This window comes from Cupressus sempervirens, chromosome 1 (assembly GCF_028749045.1).
Source record: "Cupressus sempervirens isolate cs-2001-9-10 chromosome 1, ASM2874904v1, whole genome shotgun sequence".
NCBI lineage: Eukaryota > Viridiplantae > Streptophyta > Pinopsida > Cupressales > Cupressaceae > Cupressus > Cupressus sempervirens.
Window position 1 is genome coordinate 18555458 of NC_143118.1, and position 17284 is coordinate 18572741.

General features: G+C 37.2%; 1 protein-coding gene across 1 annotated transcript in view; it reads left to right on the forward strand.

The window, feature by feature from the left end:
• The first annotated feature begins 4745 nt into the window (after window positions 1-4745).
• The window catches only part of LOC149575944 (proteinaceous RNase P 1, chloroplastic/mitochondrial-like), a 116625-nt gene continuing 104086 nt past the window's right edge, over window positions 4746-17284 (forward strand). The window contains exon 1 of the mRNA XM_089816053.1: window positions 4746-6120. Coding sequence (XP_089672179.1) covers window positions 4921-6120 — 1200 coding nt within the window. The 5' untranslated portion in view covers window positions 4746-4920. The remainder of the gene's footprint in view (window positions 6121-17284) is intronic.

A 17284-nucleotide genomic window follows, 5' to 3' on the forward strand; every position in this document is an offset into this window, starting at 1 on the left:
TTCAAGAGCTTTTCGTTGGCTACTCGCAGTTTGAAATCTGACTCCGTATGCCCAAGTTGACTTTCAACCTCTTAAAACCTGACAAGATATCAAAATCACAAAACCAAACCTACACCAAGTTGTAGTGCTCTGAATTAACTTTCCAACGGCTATAAGAAGTATGAAATCCGATATCTTAAGAGAAAGTTATGGTCGTTTTACTACAACAATCTTTTTATCATTTTCATTGCGATTTTTTTTTGTGACAAAATTTTTGACAAGATTAAATTTGATGGCCATCATGAGCTAAAACTAAAAAACTCTTTCATTTTCTCTAAACATGACGAAACTAGGGCATATTATATATCAACATTTATGGAAATGTCGATCTAGATCCAATGGTGAGGTATGTTTTTACCTAAGAGGTCATTTCTACAAGCTCCCACTAAAATCCTTATTTAAATGAAACATCCAAAAAATCCTTTCATCCAACAATTTCACATGCCCAAAATCTACCAATATCTCATCATAACAGCAAACCCAAAACCCTTAGATCTGTAATAAACAACTCATATATCTTGCCCTTTCTTTTATCCTCTCATGCATTCTCATGGATTCAATCTAGGGTAACAACAATAAAACCATAGCTCTGATACCACTTGTAAGGAAACTTGCAAGAAATAATAATATAACCATTTTCACATAACCCATACTAGATCTGAAATAAATATGCAATTGAAATCCACATGCAAGAGAATAGACAACATAACCAAAAAAATTGTGACACAAGATATACCCTAGGAAACCCTCATCGAGGAAAAAAACCCAACCTCCAAAAGCATCCATCACCATGTATTATTCAACAAAAACACCATTACAATGCAACCATGGAAGCCTTCAAAGCCATAGCCACAACCAAGCAATCTATGTGAACAAGCATGAATCCACACATCCCATGCCATGCTTCTGACCTTCACAAATGTTCTCTTGGCTAACCTGTCAAGTCTTGTCCCGCTTGACTCTTTCCCTTTTTGCCTTCTGTCTTTTTTGTCTTCTCACTCCAACAACTACCCTTGTGGCTGCTTATATAGTAGCAAGTCCCACAAAACCACCAACTGGTATTACATAAACCATGTGCTACCTAACCCACTGACCCCACATTTAATATTGGAATTTTAATTATTTTTTCCAATATTAAATAATTACATGAAATATTATCACAATGTTACAATACAACTCATCAAGTATATCTAATGGGAATCTTTCCATGTTGCACGTCCATCTAGGTGCAACATTACATTAAAAAATAAAATTATACAACATAACAATATTATGCAATGTGTGCAACGCTCATTATCTCAACAAATACTGCTTGGGTGACAAGCAAAATAACAAGTACATGCAAGAGCGTGATCTTCCTAACGATGCTTCCCCTAACTTCTATATCATTGGTAGGATCCATTGGATGACCTATAACCACAAATTGGAGTTATTGTTTGACACTCCCACCTAAGGTTTGACATTTTCCTATTTAGCCACAAGATGATCGACTAACAAGAAGCACACAAAAAATATTGCAAATAGTTGTGCATAAAAATAAAACATACTTGATTTGTAGAATCTTATTCTGATTGAAAACTATGGGGAGCACTACACAAGTCTTCAAGACATTTTCAGACATTATATCAAATATGAATATTTCAAGACATTTAAAATCTTTCATTTCATTAACTAACTCTACTTTTAAGGGAGAAGATGAACAACAATTTCATACCCATCTCCCAACAAAAAGGTACACATACCTAACTTGGCCTAGTGGTGGAGAACTTGTACTCTTGAAAGAGAGATCACAAGTTCAAATCCCACTTGGGGGGTAGGGTATGCACGCCTCGTTTGTAGTGCCAAGCGCCTCTCGAAAAAGAGTACGAGGTAGTCCCATATCACTGTCACCATATGTAAACCCAAAAACTATGGCATAGTGTCGTGGACTATAAAACCACCTTTCCTTTCCTTTTTCCTAACCAAAAAAAGTATAATAACCTTTTTTATCAACTAATCAGAAGTTTAGTAAAGGTTAAGGTTGCTTAAAAGTTTATTCTTGAAATACAGGAGCCTGTCATTCCATTTTTAAAATAACTTTTCAAATTAACTTGTAGTTGGGCCCAATATCCAATGTAAAGGTGGTGAATCATTTTCATTAAAAGAGACTTTGCACACAACCAAGGCAAAGCAACGAAGACATCATTTCAAATAGGCACATAATCCACCTTTCTTTAACACCCTTTGAACCCATTGAGAATGAGATACTAAGAAGACAACATAAACTGTAATTTACACACTAAAATTGCAATAACATAAAAAGAGAAGGCTTGAACTGCAATGTGTTTGGATATCTATATAAGATGGTGAAGTTGGTACACATTGCAAGAACACTAGTATTGTTAACATGGCTCATGTGGGTCTGTTCCAGTGTGAAGGTAGTAGACATTGGGGTCAACTGGGGCACCATATTAGCACACAAACTCCCTCCTCCTGTTATTGTGAGGCTTCTAAGGGCCAATACTATAATGAAAATGATTTTTTTGATGCATATCCCTTGGTTTTGGAGGCTCTTGTGGGCTCCGATATTTAGGTCATGGTGGGCATTCCAAATGACATGTTCAGGCTTATGAGCATCTCTTCGACAGCTACAGATATGTGGGTTCATGATAATTTTACTAGATATTATAATCTTTCTAATCGGCTTGAATACTGGACTTTTTTATTAGGGACCATGATCAGTGTTGTCCACAATAAACCAAGTAGGTAATTTTTACACTATAGTGAGGAAAAAATTATCAAGTCTTTTCAAGCAAATGACTTCTAAAACTTGCTTTTAATCAGTATTCTCCTTTTTATATTTTCAAGTTTATATTGCTTACTGATTCGTTGGTTCTTGAATGCATGTGTACAGGTATGTTGCAGTTGGTAATGAACCATTTCTTTCTAGCTACCAAGGGAAATTTCAATCATTTGTAGTTCCTACTGTAAACAATGTACAACAAGCTCTTCCAAAGGCAAATCTTAATGAGCTTCTCATAGAAATTAATTAAACCATTTAGCCATGACAACCATAAATTATAAAAAGAGTTATGTTACTATGGGCCAACTTTTACATGAAACTCAAATTGAAAGTGTCCAAATTACTACAAGAGAGACATATAAGAATATGTAAATCCCAGATTGTAGAACACACAACTCTAACAAAGAGAGGTTTTTCAAGCTAAAATATAGATACCCAAAAATTTGTATAAAGTAAGTTCATTTTTAATCAACAAAAAATGGAGACACATCATCCAAATATCCAGAGAAGGTATGATGGTGTAGATAGACAAGAACTTACAACACAAAGAAAAATCATAGAGATCAAAGTTGCATATTTTACTATCATATCAACATGATGGAATCACAAGAACAACCAATTAGATCATTACAACTAATACAAATAATATCCTTAGTATGCAAAGACAAAATAAATGAGCTACAAGTACAAACCAAAATCAACAATCTTGGGTAGATGCTATAGATTAAACCAATGGGTAAATACAAAGCAAGTATTTCAAAAAAATAAGAAATAGCTATGGTTATAATGTACAAATGAGAATCATAATAATTTAGATCATAAAGACCAATTTTGTATTAGCAAAGAAGAACAAACAATGAGCCAACGATTATAAATAGAGCATATTGAATAGAAAGGAATATGTATTCTTGCATAGATTTAGATATATTGTAAACGATCATGGCATTCTCCAGTCAAAGCCTCAAAGTTTGCAAAGCACCAACAAATTATAATTAAACCAAGAAATGAATTAGGGTATTCATGGAGCTAAAGAAAAAGAAGAAATGAAAAGAATATGATATTCATTTAATAATAGAAATAAGTTCTCATAGAAAATGACCTAACTATGCAGATTTTCCAGTAGACTATGCTTTTTTTATAACAATACTCATCTGGTGGTTGATGGGTAGAATGTTTATACTAATGCCTTTGATGGAAATTTTGACACCTTTGTGGTAGCCTTAGATAGGATTGGCTTTGGTCAAATTCCAATCGTTGTTGGAGAAAGCTACTATGGAGGCTCATGTAATGAAATTGGAGAAATAGGCAATGTCTCTTACGCATTTAGCATGCAATGTCATTATTGGAAAATTTCAAGCAAAACGAGAAGAATACATAGTAGATTTTGAGGAATGGAAAACACATCACTTGGAAGAATGCGCTTGCCAAAACCCATGGAGGAAGAAGGGCACCTCTGCAAAACAACGAAACTGTTGACCACACTCCTCAAAATAGCTAAATTGACAAGCACACTCTGCAAAATAGCTAAACCGACAAGCAACAATGGAGATGGCCCAAGTCTATTGAGAATGAGTGCCTAAACTTGTTTGGAAACAAATGGAGTTGCGCGAGATGAGGAACCAAATTGAAGGGAAAAAATTCATGGACCTAATAGATTATATTTTGTCAAAAAGTAAAAGTTAGAATAAGAATATATATTCCAATTCCACCTCTTTTGGTGGAATAGCAAATGCCCATTTCTAAATAAAATTGGCATATATATTCCTATTCCTAAATTCTAGTGACGACACCCAAATGAAAAATATAAATTTTCCAAGAAGTCTATTCTACTCTAATTCCGGTTGCCAAACAGACCCTAAAACCTTTATAAAATCACCGTTGCCAAACAGGCCCTAATAAAGCCTATTCGAAATCACCAAAAACCAAAACAAAATAAATTTAACAGCCAGATAAAACCTGCCCATCTCAAAAACACTGTCAAAAGCCTTTTCAAAATCACCAAATATAAACCACTGAGTCGAATCATCTTGAAATAGTACGGACGATCTATTGAACAAATGAGAGTGGATAAACTGTGAAGAGCTGTGTATCCCCCAGCAATGGGAGGCGCTTATATCGCCAACATTATGAGAACATCCATTTACCTCAACAGATCGCTAATCTTTACAGTCACACTCCTTCGCCCTCAGAAATGCTTCCCCAGACAACACAAAACGATATTGGAAAGCAACCTACAAGTTTTAAGCACACAGTACACAGTTCACTGCAAGTTTTCTCAGCAAAAACATAAATTATTTAGAAGGAATTTCTCTTCTGATGCCCAGAAAGTTACTGCAGATGGAGGAAAAAAGAAGAAAAAAAGAAAAGACAAGGTGCTAACTCAGCTCAAGTACGAGCTGGACATGTGTTCGAAACATGGGGACGTTATGGAAGCTTTAAATATCTATGATAGCGCAAAGAAACGAGGCATTGCTCTAAATATAAACCACTACAATGCTCTGCTTTATCTCTGTTCCTCGGCGGCCTCGGGCATGCTGAGGCCCTCGAATGCGGCCATATTGAACGAGGGTTTGAATGAAGCCGTTGAAATTAGTGACGAGTTTAAAGATTTAGCGCTGAGTAAAGGTTTTGAGATATACAAGCAGATGGGCTTGGAGAAAATAGTGCCAAATGAGGCCACGTTTACGGCGGCCGCCAGATTAGCTGTGGCTAAAAATGACGGGAATTTGGCATTTGAGCTGGTGAAGAGAATGGCGGAGTACAAAATTCCGCCGAGGCTGAGGTCATATGGGCCCGCGCTGAGTGCCTTTTGCAGGGAGAATAAGGCGGACATGGCATATGAAGTGGATGATCATATGGCCGCGTCGGGTGTCCAGGCCGAGGAGCCCGAATTGGGGATGTTGATGAAGGTCAGTGTGGAGTGTTTTAGGGAAGAGAAGGTCTACTCTTTGCTGCACCGGCTGAGGAGCAGTGCTAGGCAGGTGTCAAGGGACTCTGCTCATGTTATTGAGAAGTGGTTTAAGAGCGAGGAGGCTGGGAAACTTGGAGTGCCTATTTGGGATAGGGCAAAGATCAGGGACGCCCTCATTGCAGGTGGTGGTGGGTGGCATGGGCAGGGCTGGTTGGGCCAGGGCAACTGGACTGTGGAGCATGCTGCCATTGATCACACGGGTGTTTGTAGGATTTGCGGGGAGAAGCTGGTTACTATTGATATTGATCCACTCGAAACTGAGAAATTTGCCAAGTCCGTCGGCTCACTGGCTTGTGAGAGGGAGTCTAATTCTTTTGAAAGTTTTCAGGTACAGCTTTGTGTGTGCCTCTCTATGTTCTGTTATTAGAAAAATGCGATAGTCAAGCTTTTAACTTGGATGTTTTGATAAACACCCGTTTTGATAAGCAATTCTGAGCACTCCAGGCCTGAGCCTTTAACACTCAAATCAAAATCAAAATCATCTAGAATTTGAAGGCTTCTTTCTCTTTATGTCCCAGGACAATGATCATTCAGTCTGCTAAATGGCCTGCACTTAATTTGAAGGCATGCCATAACTCAAACATGAATAAAGCTTCACCGCAATTTCTATTCAACGGTATTTTTTGCAAAGTAACGAAAATTGGAATCAGCAAGGTCGAATTGAATTGTGAATCAGCCATGAATCAGAATCAAATCGGCTATGAATCGGCAAAATTAGAAAACCCTTATAATTTAGAGATTTTAACAATTTAAAACTTATTTCATGCACCCCTTATTGAATATATTATATAAGTTCAACACACTATAACATCACCGAATAGAATCTAACATACATAAACAAGGATCATAAATGATAAATCTATCACATATGTAAAAAATAAGTTTTAGCTTAAGTAAATAGACATCATAGGATCATAATGAGTCATGACATAGATATATAGAATTATAAATATTGTCAAATCATAAATGTATGTAAGATGAAGAGCTATAAAACCAATGACATCAACTCATAAATGTATGTAAGATGAAGATCCATGAAACATGTCTATCTGTAAACAAATTGAAAAGACAAGTCTTTGCTCTAGCTCTAGCTCAAGTCTCTCTCTCACTTTTCATCTCTTTTTGTCATACTCAACAACTCTTTTTGTCATACTCAACAAATAGAAGGCTTTCTAGAGTTATAAGAAAGAGAAATGTGAAAAAAAATCATTGTATTTTTTAAAAAAATAAATAAAAATTTAAGTTGTCCAATTGGATTGTTTGATTTTACAGGCCGATTCATGGTGATTCATGCCAAGAAATTGTCGATTTGATTCCCCGATTTATAAAAAATCACCTAGCTTGAATCAAAACGTCGAATTGCATGAATCGCTGCAACTCTCATTACTATGATTTTTTTCCCTCCGAATTTGCCAAAGTTTCTTATATAAAAATATTCAAAATATCAAGGATTTTGGAGCTCAGTTCTATATTAACTAAAGTAATTGAAAAGTGTCTGTTAGATTTTCTTCAGTGGTGTGTGATTTTGGCACCAAAATTCTGTTTCTCTCCTTGTGCTTGCAATTGAAAAAAGTGCACTTTGAGAGTTTTATAGGTCATTTTAAGTGACTACATTTTACCCTTTTTAGTTTGTTTTACTTAATTTTTTTTTTGTAATCTAACTATGTTGTGGTCAAGTCTATCTAGTGGGATTTGTAGTGTTGGGTGAGTTTGGTTCAATCAATGGGTTTGACTAAACACGCTATGTTCATGGGACAAACTTCCTTAGACCTCATTTGGGCTTACTTGCCTTATGATTCATAAGTTCTACAAGTCCTATAACATTGGTCAAACTCGCCTTGTGGCCACGACCTTATTTGGGACTGCTCAGCTTGGGACTTGTTGAGTCTGTTCAAATTCCATGAGGCTCTTTTAACACTGCATTTGCTATTTAAAATCCATAAAAAAGAAAAAGCGAGAATTGAAAATACATAATTGTCAAATTCTCTCCAAACTTGATTTGATCTTTAAAAATGTTTATAAATTAATTTTTAATGACCCATCTTAGTGTAATTTGCCAAACCATAGAGAGAATGGCTTGTCCTTCAAATAGTTCCACTCATCGCACAATGCATAGTGAAGTTTGGTATACAACAAAGAATGAATATTCCCATGTGTGCACTCGTCGTATGTTGTGACTTTGTCCTCTTATCCATACAATAAAATGTTAATTTGGTCGAATGAGATGGTATGAACACTCTATGATGCAATAGTCCTTTGTTGTGAACAACGTACCGTGTAGATTTCTATGGCCCATTTAACTGGTTGTTGCTGTATGATGTTCTTGAGCTGTGGTATGACCAAGGGCAAGAGATGCCTTATGTACTGAGGAGGTGGTATGATGGAACTGTTAGAATATATAGTCCACTGTTATAACTGAGAGGGGGGGGGGGGGTGAATCAATTATACAACTATTTTCCCAATTATCAACCTCAAACAAACTTAACCATATGAGCAATATAAACTGAAACCACAAGAAGATACTCATACACAATAACACTAGATATGTTAACTAGGGAAATCCTTGATCGGACGGAAAACTTCGGTGGGGATGGTACCCACAAGATGATGTACTAATATAAATATTCCTTGTTAGAGGATGGACCTTGTTAGGAGTTTATGAATATATTCAGTACATATGAGTGGCTGTTAGGAGACTTTGAATCCCTGTTAGGAGATTCCAATCCTGTCAGGAGTTGTGCCAACCCTGTTAGGAGTTGTGGAAGATAGCTGGACCCACTACCCAAATAGCTTCAAGGGCAAGACCAATGAACCCACTGTCCAAATGATCTTTGTATTATTCCTTGTAGAATAATAGAAATGAAATGTATTTCCTTCCTCTTCTTCTGACCTATCAACCAGAGCTTTGCTCCTTCTGATCTTGTAATTGAATCTCGAATCATAATCCCTTGGATCACTTACACGCATTCTTCAAACACTCTGCTCCTTTTCGCACTTTGCACTTGATACAATGATCACGACCCTTTACAATCAAGGAAAACATCTTTCCTTTATACCATATCTTCAACATAATTCCTTGAGACAGCCTTGAGGCTTTCCAATTAATTATAATAAGATAATTAATTAATTACAATTACAATAGCACTATCGGCTCACAGTCTATACAAAACTTCACATGTGCGATACTAGGGCTTGCGCACTCATTGACGTCACCAACAAATTGTCCTCTGTCACTGCTTGACTGTGCATCTTTTCATTACATCTCTCAGATGTAAGATAGTGAACAAACATTAGGAACTGCTTTCCCAATACTCTGTCTCTGAACTGCTCTCTGTAAATTAGATACAACTTTCGTACATCTTTGACTTAGACTCTGTGCACTTAACCACATCATCAAGACACAATGCCGAATATGTCCATAACTGCGCATCACCAGACAATCAAACCATTGTCCGTATCATTAAGATTTCTGTTTGCTACTCAGCCAGTCTTTACAGAAACCGTACTATGTTGACATCAATGACAAACCCAGTCATGAATACAACATGTCAATACTCTCTAATGCTTAGGATACTACCCCAAAGTAGTATCATCAGCATTCATGCTAACAGGAACTTGGGGATGCTGTACGTGGTGAGGAAGGATGAAATGTGTCCGAATGAAGAATACTTGTTGTATAATGTGCTTCAAATGCTAATGCCAATGGAGTCATACAATTAAAACTTTGTGATGCCACCAAGGAGACTGTACGATTAAAAAATGTGGAGGCTGTACAATATACAGATGCTGCCAAGGTTTCAGTTTTACTCTCGTCTTTAGGTGAACCCCCACTTTATTTTGCTGTACAATATGAAAATAAAATGGCTGTACCTTATAATTTTCATTGGAATTTAATTTTGTACAGTTTCTGTTCGAATGTTTCCTTATTTTCTAATTATCTTTCGCTTTTTCTGCAATTGCACTTAGTACTTCTAAGACGCATCATGACTCTTTTTGCATTTATTCATCAGCTGCTTTTCACTAAGTGTTGTACCTTCTAGAAAATTACATTTCAAGAAAAACACTGCATAATCCTCTAATTGGCAGTGAAATAGGCCATGGAGAAAATTTATTTCATCCCCTGAGCATGATTCTAACTCAAAAATTCTCTTGTTGTTGAGTTCCATCAATCTTTGACTCTCTGTTTAGTTTTGCTAGTTTCAAATCTAACAATTCCAAGGAAGTCTCTTCCTCATTGAGGGATTGGCTTTTCCAATCAATTATATACTTTTGACCATAGTTAAAAAAAACGGTGGTATAACACCAAAATCATGATATATCGCAGGTCAGATGGGCAACCAGTTAAAACACAATAGATATCGGTGACGTGTTTTTCATAATATCGCTGCATTTTTTTCTAGAAAATCTTGCGAAACGTCGTGCATTTGGCTGTTAAGATTCGGTGAACGGAAACAACAAACATGTTTTAGGTCTCCATCTTTTGATTGAAAAGTCCGATTTTTTTTTCTGCCGACGACAGTGACTACACAAACCGAAGACTTCCCTGGTCGATGCCATTACTTTATGTAGAGTGGGAATTGCACCCGACGCCATTACTTCCTTCGTCATTAAGTATTTCAAATATTAAAATATACTCTTTAATAGTTTTTTTTTCCATTCACATTATAAGTGAGGGAATTTTTTTAATAATATAAATGTATTTGTAAAAGTCATGTTTAATTCGTTTTTGTTTATGAATGATTTTATAAATTGTGGTAAAATTAGAAATTCTTTGTAGTTTTTTTATATTATAAAACTCATGTTTAGTTTTTTTGAAATTATTTAAAAACTCTTATACTAGTATTGCTAAAGAGTTCTATAATAAATTTTACAAAGGCTTTTCTTTTACCAATAGACTAACAATAAATAGATATTTTGAATTATCGAACACATAAATTCATATAGTTAGCTCCTATTTGAAATATATTTACATGAATATTTAACATATTTACATAAAATAAATATTTGTAATAAAATTAAAATATATGTATTATTTAAATTTAAAATGTAAATAATAAGTAGCTAACATTAGGACTAATAGTATTAATTTGCTAAGTTCCACTTGCTATGTATTTAAGTTAAACAACAATTAACTATATGGTGAATATCTCAAATTATTATATATTCTACAAATTTGGTGTGTATGTATGTGTTTTTAAGAATATTTTAAGAAATTTTATATTTTCAATTGTTTGATAAAAGTGCCAATTTATTGCCGAATTTTTTACCGAGTTTTTGCCAATTCCGAATTTTTCAAAAAATTTGGGCTAACCGAGATATTGCAAATTCCGAGTTTTTAAACTATGCTTTTGACCCTTGTTGTCATTGGAGATTGTGTTCTATTTCTGGTTGTGATTGGCTGCTACCAGCCATCCTTCTCAAGAAATTCTCTATACACTCTCTTCTACAACAAGATGACCACAAAATTTAGGAGGAATTGTTGGGTCACAATCATTACCTTCTACGCATTAGTACCCCCAATGACTTGATTCTATGCTGGTTGTGCTTGCTAATTGGAATGTTGGTGGCCAGAGGGTTGACTTCCTGAGGCATTGCCATGTATCTTCTAGTAGTACATTGACTCTCAATCCTCCATCAACAATGGTGTTCTGTAGCTTCATCTCCATGATTTGCATTGGTACGACAACTTGTTTCTTTTCTATGTTACCATTAGCAACTTCGAGTTCATGGCTTGTTCTCCTTAGAGTGGCAATTCTACTATCATATCCACACTTGAACATGTTGCTGATTGCTACTCTCAGTTATGGCACAATTTGAAAAGTGTCTATCACCTCGATTGGTATGGATATTTAGAGCACTTTTTGTTCACTTTCTTCATTGATTGAGACTGCAAGGAGGTGTGAGTGGGAAATGTGGGTCTCTGTGATTCACACACACTTCAACATGATCATTATCTAAAGAATCATCCCAGAATGAACATGGGATTGTTCATCTGAAATGTCCAACAGGTCGATCTGTTGCCTCCTAACTAGAATGATTTTGCTATTCGTTCTCAGATCGAGAAGCTAGCAACCAGACATCTAGAATGAAGGATTTTGAAAATCTAAATGATATGCAAATTTAAATCTAAATGTATGTAATTAATCTAGAAATAAAGAGAGCAAATTATACTAAATGTATGCATTTTAAAGCTAAAAGGAGATTGCAATGCAAGAAAATCAAAGCCAAGAATATAAGAAGTGAGTGATTATTTCAGCATAAGTTCGATATAATTCATGTGCATCCCCTGAAATGAGGAATTGAGAGTTTCTTAAATAGAATTCCAGAATTGATTAATGGTCAAGATCAATTTGGATGAACGGTTGAGATTAGAAATGAGATTCATTTAGAATGGAAACTTCCTTTGTGCAAATGAAGTTATTGATTGCTTTTGAGTGGAATAAGAAGTTAACTAAGGGTCCGTTTGGTTCGTGGAAGATGACAGGAATTGGCTTTTTCAAAACCCGGATTTGAAAATTTGTGTGTTTGTTTCAAAATTTGCAAAATGGAATTAGCATACGCGACTTCCAATTTTGCCTCAAAACCAGGTTTTCCAAATTCCTACTAGCAAGCAGGAATTGAAAATCAAAACTTGGTTTTGTTTTTTAAGGAGTGTAAAAACAATAGATTGGACTACTTTTTGAAATTTGCCTTCAACTCCAAGCTTACGCACTTCACATGCATCTTTCGAGTGAAACAAACAGTTTTAGTAAAATCCCAAAAATCGGAATGAAGATATGCAAAACCTTGATTTGGCTAAACCAAGGTTCGTAGAAATCCGGGTTTTTAAATTCCACGAACCAAACAGACCCTAATTTCTTTTGAGTGGAATAAGGAGTTAACTGATTTAATTCCTTTTCTAATTCCTGTTCACTCAAAGTTTCCACTTTTGAACTGAAGAGAGAATTTGGAGAGTGTATTTAATTTAATAAAGCTAAATATGACCTCATAAATGCATAGTCTTAATTAATTGAATAATTAAACTCAATAATTAAAATGAGGATATATTTAATTAAATTAAACCTTAATGTGTATTTTAGCCAAAGGGGTAAATTTAATTTAATAAAAGTGCTAGGACTCATAATTAAATTAAATTAATTAATAGGTTTACCTTTGCTAATTCGATTAGGCTTAGGAATTAAATAGAATATGTAATTAATGCAGATTAGGGATTTTTTGCATTTGACACTTAGGTCAAGTAGCGATTATCAGAATTAGGATTGCCTAGTATAATAGGACTTAACATTGATTAAATAGACCAGAATTGGTTTAGCATGGCAATGTGCCAATTTTGGGGTATTACAGGAGGTACTTGTGGGAATTCCTTGTTGATTCACCATTGCTTGTTTCTACTTTTGCTTTGGCTTCATAGAGTCATTCCTTCATCGTAGAAGGGTTTGAGTATACGATTTTCTTCATCTGTGCTTTGGGGATTGCTTAATCTTCCTCGTCTTGTTCCTTTACATCTTGCCTATGAATTCCCATTTGCTTTCCCTTTGGGCAGCCCGTTTCTTCATGGTCATTATAGACACAAAAGTTTGCACCCTTGCTTGAGGTGTGACCCTCAAGTGACCTTGTGTAACATGGAAACGAGACCCTCAAGTGACCTTGTGTAACATAGAAACGACCTCCAAGTGTGGGACTTGTGCTTTGAGGCCGAATCTTTGGAGAAGGCCGGCTTCCTCACTATCAGGGTGCACCTAAACTATTGCTTGAGAGGAAAAGGGAGAAGGAGAACAAAAATTAAAATGCAGAAAGGGAAAGGGGGGTGATGCATCGAGATAGAACTGGGGTTACAACTCTGCCTTCAATTGCACAAAACATCAATGAAACACTCGAATACATAGATCTTGACTCTAATCTACCTTCAAAGAACTCACATGCAGGTTTGGAATTGAGTAAATGCTGAAAGGAAGGATATCTTCACGATACAACAATTATCAGTAGATTAAACACAACATATAACTCTAAGTAGTAGGAAAGAAATATTGTAAACAAGACAAAAGAGATGCACAAATAATGAATGACAAGAAGAGGTAAGAAATAGAGCTATTTCATTAATGGAAGACAAAAGTTGCAGAGCATAATGTTGCTTCAAAAATACAACAAAGAAGAACCCCAAAGAACATATTTACAACTTGCTTTTTATAGAGTTCAGGCATAACTCAGATTTAACTATGAGTTCAAACTCCAACCACAATGGAGTTGAGTTGCAGGGGAGATCAATAGCTGAGAATCAAAAAGAAATCTGATCATGAAGTGCAATTTGCCCATAAAGTGATAGGAAGAGTAAAGAACGATGCACTCAGCCGTAAGAGGTCAAATCCTCATGGATTTGATCATTACATGCATTAAAGAGGCATGGAGTGCATTGGTGCCATGGAAACAAGGCCCAAGAATTCGCACAACATTGAAGAACTGGCCCTAATGGTGTGCCATGGGAAAAAACGTGAGGAAGGACAGCGGGACATGTTATATGCTCGCAACATGCAGGGTTGACCGTGGGGGGAATCTGATTTGCCCAAAAAAGATGCTAGTTGTCGTTGAAGGTTATCTCTTGAAACGGACGGTCCAGATGCTGCTAGAAATCTCCCCTACGAGAGCTAAAGTTGCAGTTGTTGATGTAGATCCTCTTTATTTCCAGCAGATGGGTGAGATGTAGGGAAGAGATTCCTCCCAACAAAGGAAATGGATAGCATGAAAGGTGGGGACCCTCGCTACATGTCGCAGTTCCGGACTTCGGAGCCTCACAGAGACACTGCGGAGTGAGGAAATGCCAAAACGGTGATGCGTGATGCAATTCCGGGCTTCAGAGTGTTGAAGAAACAATGTAGCGTGAGGAGGTGTCGAGATGGTGACACGTGGCAACATCTCACACAATTTCGAGCTTTGGAGTCTTGCGAAGACACTGGCATATGAGGGAACATTGGAAAGGCAACACTTGGCAACATCTTGTGTTTTGCTGTTTGACAGATCAGATGATGATCTTTTAACCTTTCATTGAATCTCCGCTGTCGATCTGCATATGTGTATATTGGCTAGCCTAAGCGCCAGAGATGGGACCCTCCACCACGTAGCGAAATTTTGGGTTCTGGAGCCTTGAGGAAGCATTGTAGCGCGAGGAAACGCCGTAATGGCGACGCGTGGAAGCATCTCACGCTTTTTGGAAGATGGACAAATAGCTCGTGAAAACACGAGAGCTGTCGGATCTCGTAGCATGAGCCAACCTGACCAAGAACAAACCAAGCCAGCTCGGAATAGTAGCCTCCAACCTACACAATGCTAACTCTCTGCAAGGAATCCAACCCATTGAAGATCTCTCAGATTAGATATCAGTGATGGCGACTCAAGGGGATGCTTTCATGCTAAGCATAGGATCAGTGGCCTTAAGCAATCCATTAGGCATGGAGTCACCAAAAGAAGAAGACGACATTCCACCTGCAACTTCACAAAAAGCCGGCCTTTGCAACTAGCAAAATTACAAAATTTGCTATATTCAAGAGGGAATAGTTATGCTCTTGCACTTCTTGGAAAGCAGAAAAATACCTACTCTACTATGTACAAGTAATTACAATTACAAAAAATCAAACAAAGCCATTGATTGGCTTGTTGAAATAGCTACCCTTCCTCACAAGCTAATTTTTTCTTCCATGTGTGTGGGTAGCTGAAAATAGTAGCAAGCACAACAAGCACACTGCTGCATGGAGTTCCCTCTTCCTAATGCTAAAAACAATGAAGCTTTCTATTGGGGCATTACCTTCTTGAGCAAGATATACTTGCTCTTCCTTGTGAAAATCTTCCTCATGCTCTGGAATGAGCATGATTGGGGGCAACATGCTTTGTTGCAAAGCTAGATACCTGATGGGGCATCCTCTTGATGGCTTTGGGTCTGGGCAATTAGCCTTGGCCGTGTTGTTCTCTACAACAATTGAATCCTCTTGGCCAACAGGGGCTAGCTCTGATGGTATGACTGGTAGCGTGCTCTCCACGTGCTACAAAAGGGGAGGGGTGCTTTATCTGAAGTGAGCAAATTTCCTCTTTGGGGGCTCTTGCACTTCAACCGCTTGCAATTGGGCAAGTTTGAGCCTTGTCTCCTCAGCTGCTACAACAAGTCTTCTGTCAAGGTCCTTCGCAAATTGGGCCACTCTCACCTTCCACTCGAGAGAGTGGACGAGAGCCACAAACTCATTTTCATTCTCATAATATGGAGGGCAGAAAAAGGGGTCTCTATAAAGTGGGTCCATGCTTGAGCATTTAAACCACGAACTTCATAGAAAGTCTGAGAAACACCAAAAAAGATCAAAAGATCTTTACACAAATCAACACTTGGTCTGTCAAAATTGGTAGATGCATAGAGTTGCCATGTTGTTAGATGAATGCCTCTAAGGCTGATTGCACTGAGAAAAACACCCAATTTCTCAATGAATAGATTTCAACTGGCTAGCCAATGGACTTGTGAAGCTGAAATCTGTGTCCCATCGGGCGGGCCAAAAATTGTGGTATGACCGGTGGAGGTTTTGAAAACTAATTTGAATCTTTTAATGTTTGTCCCACCGAGCATGCCAAAAACTGTTGACACAAAGTCTGCACCCTTGCTTGAGGTGTGACCCTCAAGTGACCTTGTGTAACATGGAAATGACCTCCAAGTGTGGGACTTGCACTCTGAGGCCGAATCTCTGGAGAAGGTTGACTTCCTCACTATTAGGGTGCACCTAAACTATTGCTTGAGAGGAAAAGGGACAAGGAGAACAAAAATTAAAATGCAGAAAGGGAAAAGGGTGTGATGCACCGAGATAGAATTGGGGTTACAACTCTGCCCACAATTGCACAAAACATCAATGAAACACCTGAATGCACATATCTTGACTCTAATCTGAGATGAGCCTATCTATTAAGGTTACTCAAAACAATGCTTAATCTACAATTCGTCAAACCTTGCCTTGTAGACTGAACTATGTTTATGGGAAAATATTATGTTTGAATTTTTTCAAACTAGCATGCAATTGAAAATAAACAATCCATAAAATTGATAAACCCTTGAAAAAAAAATTGAAGGTAACACTGTATCGAAATTGGGGAAAACAAGAATGATTTTTCAGATCTGTTACCCTTATTACAAGCAACGTCGTCCAAAAATATATTCGCTATCAAATTAACATGAAATGGACCTGGGCCGACGCTTCATCTGGCAGTCTTACATATGTGTCGGAATAACCCCCGTGCCTTGTTTATCCTTCAACTTCACTCGACTTGGACGGATTTTTGAAAGGGAATGACCCCTGACGGATCTTGCAACTTGTCACCGTGACTGGTCTTCAACAGTTTGCGTCCTGTCCTCACCCGCGGTATCAGTTCGCGTCCCGTCTTCCCCCCCGCGGTTTCTACTCCTGCGACTTCAATGGCCTGTCAACTGTTTGCTTTCTTTTCTTTGCGTCTCAGTCGAGTGCCGAAAA